General features: G+C 44.8%; 1 protein-coding gene across 2 annotated transcripts in view; it reads right to left on the bottom strand.

The window, feature by feature from the left end:
• The window catches only part of Tars3 (threonyl-tRNA synthetase 3), a 49085-nt gene extending 33858 nt beyond the window's left edge, over positions 1 to 15227 (bottom strand). The window contains exons 1-6 of one of the 2 annotated variants that reach the window (XM_052161259.1): positions 14900 to 15226; positions 13823 to 13891; positions 12256 to 12449; positions 8133 to 8256; positions 4667 to 4788; positions 1547 to 1664 (exon numbers count right to left, since the gene is read on the bottom strand). In XM_052161259.1, the coding sequence (XP_052017219.1) occupies positions 1547 to 1664; positions 4667 to 4788; positions 8133 to 8256; positions 12256 to 12449; positions 13823 to 13891; positions 14900 to 15166 (894 nt within the window). In that variant the 5' untranslated portion in view covers positions 15167 to 15226. Of the gene's footprint in view, positions 1 to 1546; positions 1665 to 4666; positions 4789 to 8132; positions 8257 to 12255; positions 12450 to 13822; positions 13892 to 14899 lie in introns of both variants that reach the window. The other variant, XM_052161267.1, reaches the window with a different exon arrangement.
• Positions 15228 to 18387: the final 3160 nt, after the last annotated feature.

The raw sequence follows: 18387 nt of genomic DNA on the forward strand, positions 1-18387 counted from the left end.
TTTTTATAAAAACAAATCTTATGTGACCTCATTACATTTGCTGAAAAGCCATGGTATCATTACGCTTAGCCAATTAAGGTAATTCACCCTTTTCTCTGCTTTTATTACATTAATCACAGGATCGAGGGCTCCATATTAAATAACAGCTCAAGATAGCTGTAGGGGAAAAAAGGCCTCATTTGTACAATGTCTCATCCTCATATGTTCAAGTCAAATCCTTCTCCTTTACAAAAGTTGGTGTGTTTAGTTCTCAAGAGTCTCGAGAAGCAAAGGCAGCCCATAGAATGGGAGAAAATATCTGTAACTGACTGTTATTTAGACACTGACACCAAGAAAATATAAGAAGTTGTTATGATGGAAACAAAACAAAATAAAAAAATCTACCCTCATTCAAAAACTCCTTACAGACACAAGCAGACGATTCTATAAAGAAGATGTACAAATAGCCAATAAATGCACCGAAAGAAGCTCAGAAACATGCAAATCAAGACGCAATCATACCCCACTCCACACCCAACGGGTGGCTCCTATAAAAATAAACAGAATCCAGGAAATGAGTGTGGGTGAGAATGTGGAAAACTGTACAGACTAAAAATGGAGAGACTGCGGTGGAAAATGCCATGGATGGTGCTGAATGTTTAAAAATAGTGCTCCCTGTGATCCAGAAATTTCACTCCTGGTATATGTTCACACACACACACACACATATACACACACCATATCATAGCATACATATACCATAGACATATATATCACATCTATATATCATAGCTAAAAGAAGTAAAATAAGCATTTAAAACAGAAATCTGTATGTTCACATTTATATTTGTATGTATATATAACAATCAGAATATAAGCAAATTTCCAGTACTCACCAAAAAAAATGAATTGATAAACACAATCACACCATGCATATACACAGACACATGCATATACATAGACACACACACACATATACACCACAGACACCACACACACACACACACACACACACACACACAGCAGGAATTGCTATGAAGCATTTTTCTAAGAAGGTAATTCTAACAGATTCTGCAACCCCGGTGCCCCTTGAGAGCATTACATGAGTGGGACAAATTAGTCCCAAAGGTAAATAGTGTGTGAGACAGGGGTTCCTGTCACATTCACAGAACAGTAAACAGAGGGTTGATGGCCAGGGCGGGGTGGAGGGAGTGGGGAGTTGGTCCTTTGTCGTAGAGGTTTCACTCTGGAAGATGTGGGTGGACAGTGCTGATGTCTTCATCCTTCACGGTAGCAATCCAGACAGTGCATGTGACCCCTGACACTCTCTCAACATCTGTTCAGACTGTGCATGTGACCCCTGACACCCTCACCACATCTGTCCAGACAGTGCATGTGACCTCTGATACCCTCATAACAGCTGTCCAGACGGTATAACTGGCTGCTGGACAGCAGTCAATAATTTTCAGGGAGGGAAGAAAACTAGTCTGTGTTAATAACTTTTAATATTCCCAGAGAAAATGCTGAGTTTTCTCAGCTGAGTTTTATGCGGAGTTTTCCCAGTTACCTTAAACATTTCCAGGAGAGTGTCCTTGCTGACTTCCAGTCTCTCAAACGGTTGCTTTTCTTTGATGATAGTTTTACATATGTTCTCCAGGGCAGACAACTCAGTGCTGGACACCACTCTAAGAAGCAAAGGGACTGAGCCTCAGTACACTCTTCCGGATGCCATCCACCCCTTCCTCCTCGGTCCTGTGGCCTTAGTTATTAGCTGGCATGCTTCCTAAACTGAGTTGGTGCTTCAGGCACATATATACTGTTGCTCAGAGAGCTATGATGGGTTTTCCATGCCCCTGCCCTCAGTGGCTTGTAGGAGCTAGCCTCAAAGGAAGGCTTGTGCATGTTGCAGTCTCACACATACACACACACACACACACACACACACACACACACACACACACACACACTCACTCTGCACAAAGACTGAACTTTCACTTGCTCCTGGTTGGAGCTCACTCCCTTCCTGACACATTGGCTTCTTTGCTGCTCCTGAAATAGCCATATGCAATCCTGGAAATGTTCTCTTCTTACTCACCCCTCCATTCCGACCTCTGCTTCAATAACACTCTGCTTTTTCAACTACCTGCCTCTTGCAGCACCTATGTCCGTGTGCGTGCGTGTGCGTGTGCGTGTGCGTGTGTGTGTGTGTGTGTGTGTGTGTATGTGTGTGTGTGTGTGTTTGTCTACAGATATCACAGCCAGAAGCACAATGATCCTTGAAGAAGTGAGAATGAAAACTCAGTTCATTATAACTTGGGTTGGATCTGACTTTGGTAGTCTGATCCCAGGCAGTTAATTGACCAGCATATTTAAACACAGTTCAGTTGGGAGTCAAGTTTCCTGTTGCAATTCAATCCCCAGTGCATAAAGAGGCATAATTACATTGAAACTCAATGTAATTTCTTCCAATGTCATTTTTTCCAAGAAGATGGGTTTGGAGATAGGGAACCTGTATTAGCTTTGGGTCCTAGGGAAGGATCTGGTGTAATCTTGGTTATACAGATAGCATAGAGGTCATTTGGGCTATTAGCCATCTCTGGTCTTGGTTGTAGGCACTTGATATAGCTTTGCCCTACCAATAATATAGATCACCAGACTGTTAATCACCTCCAATTCTTAGCCTTCTGGATGAAAAATCAGGTTGTATGCCCTTTCCTTCGAGAGGCCAATCCTGCATGCTAACATTTCTGGTTTCCCTGGAGATCTGTGGGCACAAGAACCTTCTGCTCCCAACACTCCTGGATTCTTTTCCTTCATCTAGTAATCACCATCTGATGGCAGCTGGTTACTGTACATTGTCTGTCTTACGCCAGCTAACTCTCAGCTCCATGAGGACAGACTAGCTATTCACAGCTGAGCCCCCTGTTTACCTTACACAGAAGGTAAACAATGGAAAAGCTCATGTTGCCTGAACAAAGCTTGGAGACTGGTAACAAGAGAGGTCACTGGATACAATGCTATGATCAGAGAGTGTCTGTGCCTTGGCTGCACTAGTGACAGGGAGGGGCACTCCAGAGACTAAGGCATTACTAGAAGCCTGGAACTTTAGCCCCAAACCCCACTCTAGAAAGGGAGAGGGGATAAAGAGTGAGTTCATTATCAACGGCCAATGATTTCATCAAACATGTACATGTTACAAAACAGCCATCCATTGAGGACTAGAGAGATGGCTCAGTGGTTAAGAGCACTGGCTGTTATTTCAAAGGACCCAGGTTCAATTCCCAGCACCACATGGCAGCTCACAACTATCTGTAAACTCCAGTTCCAGGTAATCAACACCCTCACATAGATATACAAGCAGGCAAAACACCAATGTACATAAAATAAAAATAAAAAATAAATTATAAAAAACAAACCATCTATTGAAAACTACAGAACAACAAGGCTCTAAAATCTACTAAGCAAGAGATACAGCCCAAGGGACATGGAAAGCACCACACCTGTCCTGGCTGCTCATATGTGCTCTTTGTGACAGCCTTCATAATATATAGTCTGCTGTGAGCCAGTACCAAGCACTGAACCCAGAGAGTGGGCTGTGGGTCAGACATGGGGAAGGCTTCAACTGTGACTGGCATCTGCAAGGCGGCAGCCTTACAGGGCTGAGACTTGAGCTGCAGGTCTGGGTTAACGCTTAGTTGGTACCCAGAAGGTTAGAGAATCAGTTGGTGCTTGAAGGGGAAAAAAGACAAAATACCCAAACACTTACAGTCATTGGTACTGTAAATAAACATACTCTAAACTTCAAAGTAAAAACAGTTCAAACTGGGAAAGCTTATAAGAAATATTGACATAAGACACATGTCTTTAATCCCAGCATGTGGAAGGCAGAGGTAGGAGACTCTCTGTGAGTTCAAGAACAGCCTGGTCTATATAGTGAATTATAGGCCAGGCAGGGATATATAGTGAGACCATGTCTCAAAAACAAATAAACAAACAAAAAAAATAGAAATTAAAACAAGCAAAAACCCCAGCTACATAATGTCAGATACCCTGTTAGAGAGGTCATTACAGAGCATGGGGTTGATGGGCAAGGGCAAAAATGGTCAATATTCGCCCAAGCAAGAGGCTCTGTGAGTCTGAGTTACAATGTTGGGGAGAGAAGACTGGGAAACTAGACAGGGCTGCTGTTGGGCTGGTGAGGAGTCTGGGGGATTTAGGGCTGGACTCGGCTGCTAGATGGGGGTGGAAAGAAGTGTAGGAGAATTAGGAGGACTCAAGGTTTCAGTTTGGCCACTAGCAGTGTCCCTAGGAGCTGTGAGGGATACTGATTGTACCACCGCTGAGAACCACCACCTGGCGCTCAGTGTGTGAGACATTTGGTGGGGTTGACAGTGCCTCGATCCTCGTGAGCAGAAGTAGACAACTTCTCTCCAGGATGGAGCACGTAATTCTGGCTAGAATGAGTGCCACGCTCTAGCAAGTTCTATGTTAGGCAAACAGCACACGATACCCTTCAAGGCCGAAGAAAGACCAGGTTGAAAGTTACTCCCCAGTCTAAGCTCATTTGAAAAACACTTTTCACAAATGGCTAACCACTTGACAATCACACAATACACAGCGACTGAGTTAACATGTAACCATTATAAAACAATGGCAATACACACCTGCAATCATTCGGCAGCCTTACCTGTCTTCAAGGAACATATCATAATAAAATCCATTTTCAATGGGCGGGCCATAGCACAGGTGGCCTCCATAGTAAAGTTCCATGGCCTCCCCCAGGATGTGAGCGCTGGAGTGCCAGTACACCTGCGAGATGCCGACAGGAAAGCTGTTAGCTACCGAAACCATCACAGGCCATCAGCAAGTGAATGGACATGGAGGGGATAAATACCAAAAACAGAGAGTCCCCAACGCCTACTTGGAAGGAAATGTCCCCTGCATCCTCCCTGCACTCCCGGCAGACTTAAGTCTGGCTCAGAGTAGCTCTGCACTACAGTAGTAGGCACTGCAGCTACAGTGTAGCTGTTCCCTAGCTTTCTTTCTGTGCCATTGTCTGTACAGAACCAGCCCATCCGCTCAGAGCCCTGCGCTGAGTGGCCACGTGGAAACAGGATGGGGGAGTACCAGTTCCCTGTGTTTCTCCAAAACAGCCTCTCTAGACTCAATACAGGGAAGTAGCTACTTGGACATATTACCAAAGTCAATGAAATTTCACATCTGTATAGTTAGCTGTCTTGTGCTGACTGGTCTTATGTCAACTTGACACACAGACTAGAATTATCTAGAAGGAGAGAACCTAGATCCAACTGTAAGGCATTTTCTTAATTAGTGATTGATGGGGGAAGGCCCAGCCTATTGTGGGTGGTGCAATTCCTGGGCTGATGGTCCTGGGATCTATATGAAAACAGGTTGAGGGGCTGGAGAGATGGCTCAGCGGTTAAGAGCACTGACTTCTCTTCCGGAGGTCCTGAGTTCAATTCCCAACAACCACATGGTGGCTCACAACCATCTGTAACAGGATCTGATGCCCTCTTATAGTGGGTCTGAAGACAGCAACAATGTACTAACATATTTAAACAAACAAACAAACAAACAAACAAAAAAACAGGTTGAGCAAGCCATGAGGAATAAGCTACCAAGCAGCATTCCCCCATGGCTTCTGCATCAGCGCCTGCCCTGCTTGAGTTCCTGTCCTGATGATGAACAGTATTATGGAAAAATAAGCTAAGTAAACTCTTTCCTCCCCTCTGGCTTTTTGGACATGGTGTTTATCAACACAGCAATAGAAACCCTAGGACAAGTCTTCATATGGTGGATAGCATATGACTGTGGAAGTTTGAAAGAGTTTGAAAGAAGGCTCAAGAAGGAAAGGGGGAACCCCAAGGAGTGCTGCTGGCCCTGGGGACCCCGGGAGTACATGTATGGGCTAATCTCCATAGGGCAAGGGCAGGCTATCAGCCCCACAGATTCAGAAACCTGATTTGCTTTCAAATCCCCAAGGAATCAGTATAATTTCAGGGGAAACTAAAACAAACAAAATTAGCTTAGTTTATAAGGAACTAACTTTAGTTTGCCTTTGAGTTAAAATTAACCAAGTTACCAAAAAAAAAAAAAAAAAAAAAAAAAAAAAGAAAGAAAGAAAAAAAACCTAACAGATGCCAAAAGTGAATGATAATTGAGTCCTAGGTCAGAATGTTCTTCTCTTTTGTTAAGCAAAGAGGAGACAGTGTAACTAACAGTAACATGATAAATCAGAGCAGAAAGAGGTAGATGTAGATGCAGAGGCAGAGAAGCCATGTATCATGCTGGTCTACTGCAGCAGGCTGGATATGCTCAGGAAACAGAGCACGCAGGCCATCTTGCCCAGAGCACCTGGCCACAGCGTGCGGCTGAAGCAGTTGGCTGACTGCCTGCATCTTCTTTTGGTGATTGCTCTTATCTACTAGATATGTGACAAACCAAACAGTGTGTTAGAAACAGGAATATAATTAATAGTAAGAGAAACAGAGACTATGTCCTTGTGGCAGCCGTGCGTACCGGGGGTGGGGGGGAGTGGCACACTGTATGTTTACCTAGACGCACCTCTGTTCTTGGTGTGTTACACCTGTGCATGGTAGCCATGAGATGACCATGGCTCAGTAAGGGATAGCAAATTACTATCCATTTCAATACAAATTCCAGCATTTACAATGGAGGAAGGTCTGTGTGGCTGTATGTGGAAAGAGAGGAGTTTACCGAGAACTGAGGGGTAGGAAAGACCCAGTCTCAGGCAGGCCATGGCTAGAGCTTGAGTTTTATGAGTTTAAAGCAGACAACAATGAAGTCACATTTTAAAACAGCTGGGTGAGAATGGATTTCAGAGAAAAACATTACGTAGGCAGTTCGGCTGGTGATGGCATACTAGGCCAAGTGTAGATTCGTAGCCAGTGGTCACAGAGATGGAGAGAAGTGTGCAGGTTCTACATATATTAGGAACGCACAGATTATTGGGCTTGCCCATAACACTGAGATGAGACTTGAGGAGGGGAACTAAGCATGCAAACCTGCCAAGGTCCTGATGGGAAGAGCTGGGTATGTGGCGGGGAACATGGAGGTGGACAAACAGCAAAGGACAGAGTCTGGAGGTTAGAGTCGAGGATTCCTAGCATGGCACCTCCATGGAGACGGTGCTGAGGTAAGACACACGGCCCTGAAGTGCGCCTGCCTGGAGACAGCAGAGAGTGCACGGTTGTTTCGGAATCACATTTGCACACGGTTTTATTACCATTGCCTTACTTAACAATCTGATGGTTATACTTGGTGTAGCAGTTTGAATGAGAACCGTCCCTCCTACAGTCAAGTATTTGAACACTCAGTGCCTGGAGGATGGGGCTGTTTGAGCGGGTTGGAACCTTTAGGAGCCAACCTTGCTGGAAGAAGTATATCACCAGGGCAGGCTTTGAGAGTTTATACCCTCTCCCAGTTTTTAGTTTGCTCCCTGCATGTGGGTGGAAACGTGGTCAGCCAGCTTCTCCATCCAGCCACCTGCTACCAGGCTTCCCCGTCTCAAGGGACTGCCCCATGGACCCTAAACCAAAATAAACTCTTTCTTCCATAAATTGCTTTTGGTCATGGTGTTTTAGCCATGTTTAGTAACAAAAAGTAGCTAACAGCCTTGGCATACTTTAATCAGGAATTATACCCAGAAAGCGTAACAATGTAGCCTCCGCTGACCATAGCTGGGTTTTACAGAGGTGAGAGCCCGTCGAAAGGAAGCTCCGAGCTGCGAGCTGCGCTGATGAGCATACAGGAGACATACACAAAAGTGTGGCACTTACCATACAAAGACCGCATTTAACAATGTTTAAAGGATTTTTCCAAATTCTCCTACAGATATTACATTACAGGTATATAACTTTAAGAGTTGACTAAGAATCGATTTTGAATAGGCACTAATTTAATAGCTAAAACATTTAACTTTAGGAAATAATTTTATTTTAAGAAATAATAAACATGGTCTGTTTATTTGAGCATATACTCTACAAATATTTGTTAGCTGTCATTCAATGCCGTGTTGGAATTTGAAATGTTGAAAGGCCACGAGTTTCATCACCCTTGATTCCAACGTATGTTTCCCATAATCCTTGTATCATTAAGACCCAAATACTTACAGCCTGGGCTTCCTCGCTGTCAAACATCAGCAGCTCTACCGTGGAATCCCCTTCCAACGGGCGGTCTAGATCCCACAAAGCGCCGTTCACTTTGGCGATTACTGTATGTTCTGCCAGCTCTTTACTAGAGGAGGAAAAAAACCAAGTGAGGTTAACGTTTATTATATTGTACTTCACTATAAGAAAAGCTGAAATAATTTCAGGGTTTAAAAGGAGTTAGGTTACCATTTCAAGTGTAAATAAAGCAAATATCTAATAAAAAATGTTAGGTTGAAAGTACAGATATGAACTAATAGGATACAGATATTTTATTTTGTAACACTTATTTTATATATAAAAGTCATAGACGTTTGCTGTTTTTAAAACTTGAAAAAAAAAGAAAGCACAGAGAATAAAATTAAAATCTCATATAAATCTTGCCCCTTAGTTCTAGAAATAGCTGTTTATAACATGTTGGTCTATCACTCTCTGGTCAGTTCTGACACTGGCATCTCACCCATGTTATAAAGACATCTAGTTATGAATGTAATTTCATAGCCTATTTTTTATTGCTATGCTGTCAGCCAGAGTTCCCAGGCAGGCTAGAGTGTCCTGTTTACTGAGGAAGCCCTGGCTTTTGCACACTTGTGTCTCCTTTGGTTTTGCTCTCCCAGAGGATATGTGAGGCCATCAAACCTGTGCCACCTTTCGCCCCTGTAAGCCCTCAGAAATAAAATTGTAGGCTGAGGGCAGGTGCTTCACAAGATTCTGATAAATAGTCTCATCCACTTACACTCACCCTAAATAACTTTTCAGATCTTTGTCAGTATGATCTTGAACACTGGCTCTTTGATTTTTGTTGGTGATTAATTTTACTTAAAATGAACTCTCTGCTTCCTTTACCTATTATCTATAGAGATTCTCCCTCCCTCCCTCCCCTGGTCCCTTCCTCCATATTTCAAAAATGATGTTTATGGTTTGAAAACTATTGAGAAATAAAGTTATAAGAAGAAAGCTAGAAAAGCATGAGATGGGGTGGGCACACTTCTATTTCTCAAAAGTGACTGTTAACTTTTTGATCTATATCCACCCTAATCTTTTATACATATACCAATATAAAAGTTTTTTTAAAAAACTCCCCTTCTGTATATGTTACTTTGTAACCTACTTCTTAAAGGTAGAAATAAATGATAGCACTGTGTCCCTCTGTAGACAGACTTCCAACACAAATCATTTAATCCTTATGAGAGACCCAAATGCTGGGCATTCTGGTCATACTTTTGTGGGGTTTGGTCTGTTGTTGCTGTAAAGAACATTCTTGAACACATACTTTCACAGCCAATTCTTTCTCTGGAAAAAAAATGAAAGTGAAATCATAATGTCGCAGGCAATGCATCCTTAATGGTTTATGCTGGAGTACAATGCCAGGCTTTTCGAAGAGTGGACACATCAGAGTCCCTGGCCATGGCTCTCAAGCCAATAATTTCAGGGTGGGGTTCCACCCAGCTATTGTATTGTCTGTTCTTGTGCTTGCTGCCTTTTTCTAAGAATCAAGGGGTTGGAGTCATGGGATGCTGATTCATTTGGAATAATCAAAAGGGAACCTGGGGTATTGACCAAATTGATATTTAAATAAAAATCTGGGCTTTTGATCTGCAAGAGACGAGTTATCCTGAGAATTTTTAGAACAGCAAGAGAATGCTCTCTCGAGCAGAGCAGAACACAGAGAGCAATCTGAAAAGCTGTCTCGAGCAGAACATAGGCCATCAGCTTGGGTCCACGATTTGACTTCGAGTTGTTTGTTTCGTTGCTCCAGATACCCCTTCTCTCAGAACCCCTCTCCAAGTCAAGGCTGGTCCTTCGCTAATCAGTAGCTCTAGCCTGACTTTATGCGTGGGTTTTCACTCTTTTTCTTTTGGCATTGTTAGTATAACATATACTCACATACACTCAATGCTTACAACCTCACTCCTTTTTCCTTTTACTCTGTTCTACCACTGAATTCCTTCCTAAAATTGTTCTTTGGTGCTTTGCCACATTGTTGATTCGTAGCCAAGGGATCTTACCCCTGGGTAAAAGCTATATAAAGATTGCTCTCTGGGGCCAATTATAACCATGGCTTTCTTGATTCTTGCCCTTTGGGGACCACTGGTTGGCATAATTATGTTATTCTTGTTTGGAACGGTGTTTGTAGCCCCCTTGTAAAGTGTGAATCTTCTGGGTTCCAGACTGGACTCCTTGTGGTGCAGGGATTCCAGTAAATCCTTGCCACACCCCCATACCCCACATTCTCCACATAATTAGACCAGGGTGAGAGGTTTGCAGGTCTTTCTAGGCAAGGGCTATGCCTCTGATCACTGTGTAAGCAGTCATGGGAAGTGGATCATTTCCTTCAGCTTCCCAACAGGATCTCTGACCACAGTTCTCAGAAGTGTAGGGTGCAGAGTGAGCTGTGTGAGGGCTATAAATTAGCATATGAAAACCTGTTGACCAGAAAAAGTCTCAATCCTCAATAACCCAGCACCACGAAGAACAGCTCCTTACAATAGAAAAAGAACAGTGATTCGGTGGTCCAGAAGCCTACGTATCAGTCTCTGGTTGAAAAGTCCCAGGTTTTGCACTGTCCATGTCTCCCTCCATGGAAGTTACTATTGGTGTGCTAATGCACCTGTGTGTCCTAGCTCCATTTCTTTGTTCCTAGACACAAGAATCTGGAAATCTGGCAGGTGTCCACCCAGACTCCAATACCCAAGGTACGGGCTGGTTTTGTGTGTCAACTTGACACAAGCTGGAGTTATCACAGAGAAAGGAGCCTCCCTTGAGGAAATGCCTCCATGAGATCCAGCTGTAAGGCATTTTATCAATTACTGATCAAGGGGGAAGGGCCCCTTGTGGGTGGTGCCAACTCTGGGCTGGTAGTCTTGGATTCTATGAGAGAGCAGGTTGAGCAAGCCAGGGGAAGCAAGCCAGTAAGAAACATCCCTCCATGGCCTCTGCATCAGCTCCTGCTTCCTGACCTGCTTGAGTTCCAGTCCTGACTTCCTTTAGTGATGAACAGCAATGTGCAAGGTGTAAGCTGAATAAACTCTTTCCCCCCCCCCAACTTGCTTCTTGGTCATGATGTTTGTGCAGGAATAGAAACCCTGACTAAGACACCCACCAATAACAACAGTGCGGTGGCTTATCTTCATTGCCAACTTGACACACCTAGGAAGAGGGAAGCTCATTTGGGGTACTGCCTCTATCAGATTGGCTAGTGGGCATGTCTATGAAGTGTTTTCTTCCTGGACGCAGGAGGGCCCAGCCCACTGTGGGCAGTGCCATTCCTGGGCTAATGAACCGAGGCTATGTAAAAAGGTGACCAGCAAGCCACGGCGGGCCTGGGCTTAGAACCGAGGTGACCAAGGATAACAGGTAAGCTAAGGAGAAAAAGCATCCCCCACGGCCTCTTCAGTTTCTGTCTCATTTCAGCCCTGAGTTCCCACCTTGGCTTTCTTTTACAATGGACCCTAACCTGTAAGCCAAATAAACCCTTTCCTCCCCAGATTGCTTTTGGTAATCCTGTTTATTACAGCAACAGAAAGCAAGACAAGAAGAAATTACCTCTAAGCAAGACTTCATTCACGAATCTATTTCCTAGGAAAGGCAAGTATCATGACTGATAACAGTGTCGACTTACATTTTCAATTTACAGTTTGAGAAACTAAAAATGCATGAAAAATTCTTGGTGTATGGATAAAGTCAGCATGGTTGTACTGTTAAGGATACAGATTTTTTTCTCTAGGACATATTTGTATTAGAACTTTAAAATTCGGACTTTTTAACTGGGAAGACATCATGATCCTGTATTCAATTATGTGGTCTTTCTAGGAGTCGGGGGAAATAGTCATTATATTTAACTCAGTTGAATAGGAAAAAATATTTTAGTGGTATCTAATAAAACCTTTCGAAGGGCTCTGGGACGATTACTTAATACACGAGTATATGTGCTTCAAACAAACAGGCAGGGAGGGAGATAGATGCACAAAGGGTGTGTGTGTGTGTGTGTGTGTGTGTATGTGTGTGTGTGTGTGTGTGTGTGTGTGTGTGAGTGCACGTGTGGGTACATGCCTGGCGCCGGGTGGGGGAGGGAGCGAGGTCTTACCTAATCCCAGCAGCCACTTGATAAGGGGTTGTTTTCCACCTTTCTCCTTGCACGGTCTTCCCACCAGCCACCCTCACTGAAATCAGGCTGTTTGTGTTCTTCTTTTCCTGAGCAGCAGGTAACAGCAGATGATGATCTGTCTTCAATGTTTCAAAAAGCTGCAATCTCTCTTTTATAAAATCCGGTTGCTTCACCTGAAAGTCATAGTTTACAGTAAGGCTAAGGACCCAGCCCACTGAACTACCTGCTCATCTTCTCCTCATGCTCTCCCTCTCTCCACACCCCCTCCAGCAGACCTGCCCCTCTTCCCTAATGTCCTTCAGTACTACTCCCATGGACATCTCCCTGTCCCACCGTTGACTGCATATTCATGCACTATTATACAGTGCAGCACTTCTTAATAGACAACCCTTGGTATCCCGGGAATTGGATTCCTAGAGCCCCATGGATGCTCAGGTCCTTAATAAAGTCGCACAGTATTAGCACATCTTCTCACATCCTCCCACTCTCTTTAACTCATCTCTAGATGACTAAAACGCAAAGTGGAATGCTCAGAAAATAGCCGTTATACTGCACTGTTTGGGGGAATAATGACCAAAATGTCAGTCAGTACAGAGAATTTTGCCCCAAGTATTTTCAGATTTTAAAATCCACAAATGAGGAACATGTGCGTGCACATTGGGGGCTGCCTGTGCCATCTCTCAGTCTACCTCTACTTGTTTGTCCTTAGTCTGTCTGACCTCCATAGCCAGACTACTATCTTTGAGGCTAGGTACTCCTCCTTTGGGCCTAACAAGTGCTGAGTCTCTATAAACCCTTGCTGGTTGTTTTAGTAATTTCTTTGAAGAAGAAGGAGGAGGAGGAAGAAGAAGAGGAGGAGGAGGAAGAGGAGGAGGAGGAGGAGAGAAGAAGAAGAAGAAGAAGAAGAAGAAGAAGAAGAAGAAGAAGAAGAAGAAGAAAGGAAGAAAGGAAGAAAGGAAGAAAGGAAAGAAAGGAAAGAAAGGAAAGAAAGGAAAGAAAGAAAGAAAGAAAGAAAGAAAAAAGAAAGAAAGGAAGAAAGAAAAGAAAGAAAGAAAGAAAGAAAGAAAGAAAGAAAGAAAGAAAGGAGGAACTATGAAATCAGAAGTCTATTATTTCACCTTAAAAAGAGTGGAGAAGGTGTGTGGTGGTGGTACACCCTTTAATCCCAGCAAAGACAGGTAGATCTCTGTGACTTTGAGGGCAGCCTGGTTTATGGGGAGCAAAGCCTTGCTACACCATATAACATTGCACTAATACACTGTAAATAGTGGGAGAAAGAACTGTCCACGGGTATGGTATTCAAAAATGTTAGGTAAGAGGGACAGACAAAGCCTGTTTAAAGAAACAAAATGAAAACAAAGAAAGAGAAACAAAAGAAAGAATAAGGAAAAGAATAGAGAGCACTTTAGCCAGTGGCTAGCTGACTCTAAGAGATTACTGGTGTGGTCAAACAGTACTTTCACCAGTAATCATGTCCGTATCCTAAGTCCTGCAGGCCCATGTTTAACAGTGGACATTCCGTGTTGTTTCTACGGGAGCGACTGACCTCCCTGACAGGCTCACTCTGCTTCGGCCTCCTCTTCTTTGTGTCCTTCTCTTGGTTTTGGGTAGGAGGCTGAAAGATAAATGAGAGGCAAGGGCAGTACATTAGAAACCCGGGGAAGGAGGGGCGGGGAGTCAGGGCAGGGCCCACTGTTTGAGAGTCCCTGCTGGGCTGTGGGAACCACGATCTACTTATAACCCTCAGGGACCTGGTTTCAGAGCTCAGCCCTATCTGTCCAAGCACACTAAACATAGGGGTGTGGCTCAGTAATAGAGCACTTGGCCAGTATTCACGAAGCCATGGGTCCCATAGCCAGCAATACACACTGTCTCTGTGTCTCTCTTTCTCTCCTCCCTAAACTTTAAACAAATAATGTCACTGGAAATCCTGGCTGCTACCAGACTTTCATTGCACTATTTCATTAGATGTCTTTGCAAAGAATGGAGAGAGAGAGAGAGAGAAAGGAGAAGAAAAGAAAGAAAAATTAAAAATCTGCTTTAGAAAGCCTTCAGAACTTAGAAAAATCATCCTGTAATCTGTTATTTAATACTCTTCTAAAACATGAAAATACTGTAATCAAATACTTCTGCTAAATACACAGAACACATATAGGCCTCAAAGTAAACCGCCAAAACAAGGCAGTAAAAATAACCTGTCTTCAGATAGCCAGCAGAGAGAATAGAAACTGTTAAGTCCTCTTCTCCAAGGACACTGTGACTCTTAAACACGTTAGCGGCCTTTTTAAAAGTTTTAATTAAGACACCATCTTCTCACATAGCCCTGGCCTGCCTGGCCGGCCTGGCCTCAAGCTCTCATCCATCCTCCTGCCTCAGCCTCCAGAGTTCTAGATTAGAGGCATGCCCCTCAGTTGTTTCTGCTACTGGAGGGGAAAGGGTTGCTTGCAGTCTATCCAATGAAGAGCTGAGAACTCACACCAGCTGGTCAGTTAGGAGATTGGTGGAAACCTAGCGGGTCCCCAGGTCGTGGGCAGTGGGCAGGGCGCCGGCGGGGACACACCCTGCAGCCCTGTCAGAGTTGGAACCGGCCGAGTTGAGTGCATGCGCCTGGCCCGCGGGTTACCTCGTGCGCCGCTCGCCGGGCCCCGGAGCCGCGCTGCTCCGCCAGGCGCAGCCGCAGGCCACACAGGCGCTGGTGCAGGTCCCGGTTCTCCGCCTGGAGCTGTGCCACCTCGCGTGTCAGGCGCGGGCCCACGGCTTGGCCCCGCTCGGGCCCGCGCAGCTGCTCGTCCCTCAGGCGCTGCACCTCCGCGCACAGCCAGCGGATGTCCTCCTCCTGCCGCTGCAGGCGCGAGGCCACGGCCTGAGCCGCCAGGGCCTGGGCCGCCATGGCAGCCTCCCTGTGCCACCTGAGCCCGCCGGCCCAGCCAGAGTGACAGGGAGTCGGGGCGGGGCGGAGCTGAAGGCCCTCGGGAGGCGGGGTGAAATGAGGGGTGCATCACTATTCGGGGCGGGGCGACGGAGGAAGAGGGGCGGGGCTGGGGCTGGGGCTGGGGCTGGGTGTCCCTGCGCGGGTCTGAACGATACACCTGCAAGAGGCAGGGCTATAACGGGGCAACTGCAGGGGCGAGGCGATGGGCAATGAAGAGGGGAGGGATATAGGATAATAAGGGTCGGAGCAGGAATGATGGGAGGGGCAAGGGTAGCTAACATTGCAGAGAAGCGATGAGACAGGGCTGGAGCTGGCATCACTACTGGGCTGAGCGATACTTCATAAAGCAAGGAAAATGAGCAGGGGAATGTGGCGAGGAGCATGAGCAGGGGCATGGCCAATGTTAGGTGCACTGCAGTATTGAGAACTACGCTCTGGATCTAGGCAGTAAAAGTGGGACCACTGAATGGGCATCTTCAGCGTTTGGAGTGTCCAGGTGCTACTGGAAGTGAGCTCAGTCTGTTGGAGATACTGAAGCCCAGAGGAGGTGCGTCTCTTGACCAGATTGTCCAAACCGTTAGCAGAGCCTGATGTATTTCTTTCACTCCTTTCTTGAATTCTTGCAATCACCACACTATGCAAACAGGTTCTGAAAAGCGGCCATTCATGGACCTTCATAACAAGGCTGTGCAAATACAGTGGCACTTGGCAAGGACACACGGAAGAGCACTACAAAACCTTCAGCCTGGCCAGTACAACATTGATCACTACTTGTGTCTAGAGCAAATACTGTTTGCAACTGTCCTGGCTGGAAAGAAGACTATTTTAAGTAGAAACATTTGTGCTATCGGACTTTGGAAACAGTGGTCCAAAAAGAATTAAGCGCTCATCCTGGAGCAGGGAAAGGCTGAAACCCTGCTGCCCCCTAGGGGAGGAATTGCCCTAGGGCAAGAGTTCACAAAGCCCTCAGGCCTTAGCAGACCACCTTGCTGGACAGCGGGAACTGAGCCAATGGTGGAACCACACTTCCACCACCCGCATGGCTTAATTATGTCCTCTACTAAAACCTAAACCTCATATTAGCACCCCAATGATGGGCTTGAAGGGGGTCGCTGAACCCCTACAGTTGTGCATCTTCCCACTGTAATCACAATGAATAAATCTCCTTTCTCTGCTTTTTATTGTCATTTTAATTGGCATATTGCAGAAGGGTAGCTGAGCCTATCTCATTGAGACTTCCAGAAGCCAGGCTTGGACTCTAAACACTCCAGCAATAATTTCACTTATGACTTAGTGTCTCTTATAACCATGAGCAAGAAGCTTCCTGTGGCAAGAACAAAAGTTGACTTTTACTGTTCTTAAGTTCCTAGAATGTCCCAGAGACGTGAGTGAAGTGATTTGGAAATAGCCATTCCTTAAATCCTCATCTCAAGAGATGATACCATTATATCCATGCATTTTATACCCATGTATAACGCAGAAATGAAGACTCAAGAGTAGCACTTAGTCAAACGTGTCTCATGATGTAACCTGGGTAATGGAGGCCACAGGAGTTCCAAAATAGGGTTTATCTTGGGGTAGGGTAGTTCAAGGGTGAGAAATTACTCTGAGAAACGAAGCCTGGGTAATGTCAGCAAGGTGGGCAGGCAGGTGGATAAATGTTACTCTGGAGAATCGTGTGGAAGGAGGTGAGGAGTTAATCAGAACCACAAACCCCTCCCAGCAAGAGATGCCATTGTCTTCCACGTGGAAATTGAAGAGCACCCAGTAAACATCCGTGGGAAGCAGAGGCACAGCTGGGTGTGGCGGTGCACACCTGTACAGCACTCCTGGAGGTGGGAGAACGGGTCGTGGTGGGTGGGGGTAGCCATCAGCCCAAAGCCAGTCTGGGCCACATAGCAAGATCCTGTCAAGATTAAAAACAAATAGAAAGAAAAACAAGAAAGCAGAAGGGAAGAAGGAAGGGAAAGGGAGAAACAGAGAGACTAGGATAGCTCAGTTGGTGAATGCTTACCTTATAAGCATGAGGACCAGAATTAGATCACAAGCATCCTGAGGTGTTGTGTGCCTGTAATTCTAATCCTACACTGGTGGACAGAGACAGCTGTATTCATGGGGCCTGCTGGCCAGCCAGCTTATCCTAAACAAACAGTCCAGGTTTTAATGAAAGGCTTTGTTTAAAAAACAAGGTAGTGGGCTCCTGAGGAATAACACTCCAGGCTGTCCTTTGACTTTCACATACAAATGCACACATAGGCAGATGCATCTGCACACTCACGGGCAGGCACAACACACATCTGCACACATGCACACACACACACACCATAGTGCCTCAATAGGGAGCAGAGGTACAAATTTTTAAAAAAGAATAATAAAATACTACAAATGTTAGGAATGCATGAATCTGAGAGCGTATAATAACTAACATCTACACTGACAAAAGCAAATGAAAGTTATCAATTAAAAACTCTAGAATAGGCCAAAACCAATGACAATATCAAAGAAAACTTCATGTAGATGTCCTCCAGTATCCATGGGTAATTGGTTCATGGAAAGAGTTCTTCCACAAAGATATCCCATAGATGCTTCAGTCTTTTACATAACATGTCCAAGTCCTTGCAGTTAGCTTAGCCACACCATCCTGTATTCCTTACATGATCTATGGTAATGTACAGCACCTAATACAGTGTAGATGCTGTGTCCATTTCAATGTTGTGTAGGAAGGAATGGGAAAAGAAGACTATAGCTGTATAGCTGTGGTTTCGGTCTACAGTCTGTTCAACCTTCAGGATCAGAATGAATAGAAATGGAGGGCCTATTGTATACATGTCTCTTCCAACCCCGCAGTGTCACTCCTAGGAATTTATTCTGAAGATACATTTCTAAGAACACTAAACTGCATTTGTACAAAAATTTAACTCAAGGATTTGTGTGTGTGTGTGTGTGCGTGTGTGTTTGTAAAATTGCATGGATGCTGGTTTCATCAGTTTAATACACTGACCCAGTGGAATAGCAGGCAGCTGTTTAAAAGTCATTAGGGAGATCTCTGTAAATTGATATGGAGTCATTCCCTGTACTGTGATGTGAAAAGGAGCTAAGGTCAAAGGAGCTTATGGACATGTTACACATTGTGCAAGAAAGAAGAGAAAATAAAGCCTGTCTACATCTGCTTATCAGCA

Source organism: Apodemus sylvaticus, chromosome 1, assembly GCF_947179515.1.
Source record: "Apodemus sylvaticus chromosome 1, mApoSyl1.1, whole genome shotgun sequence".
Taxonomy (NCBI): Eukaryota; Metazoa; Chordata; class Mammalia; order Rodentia; family Muridae; genus Apodemus; species Apodemus sylvaticus.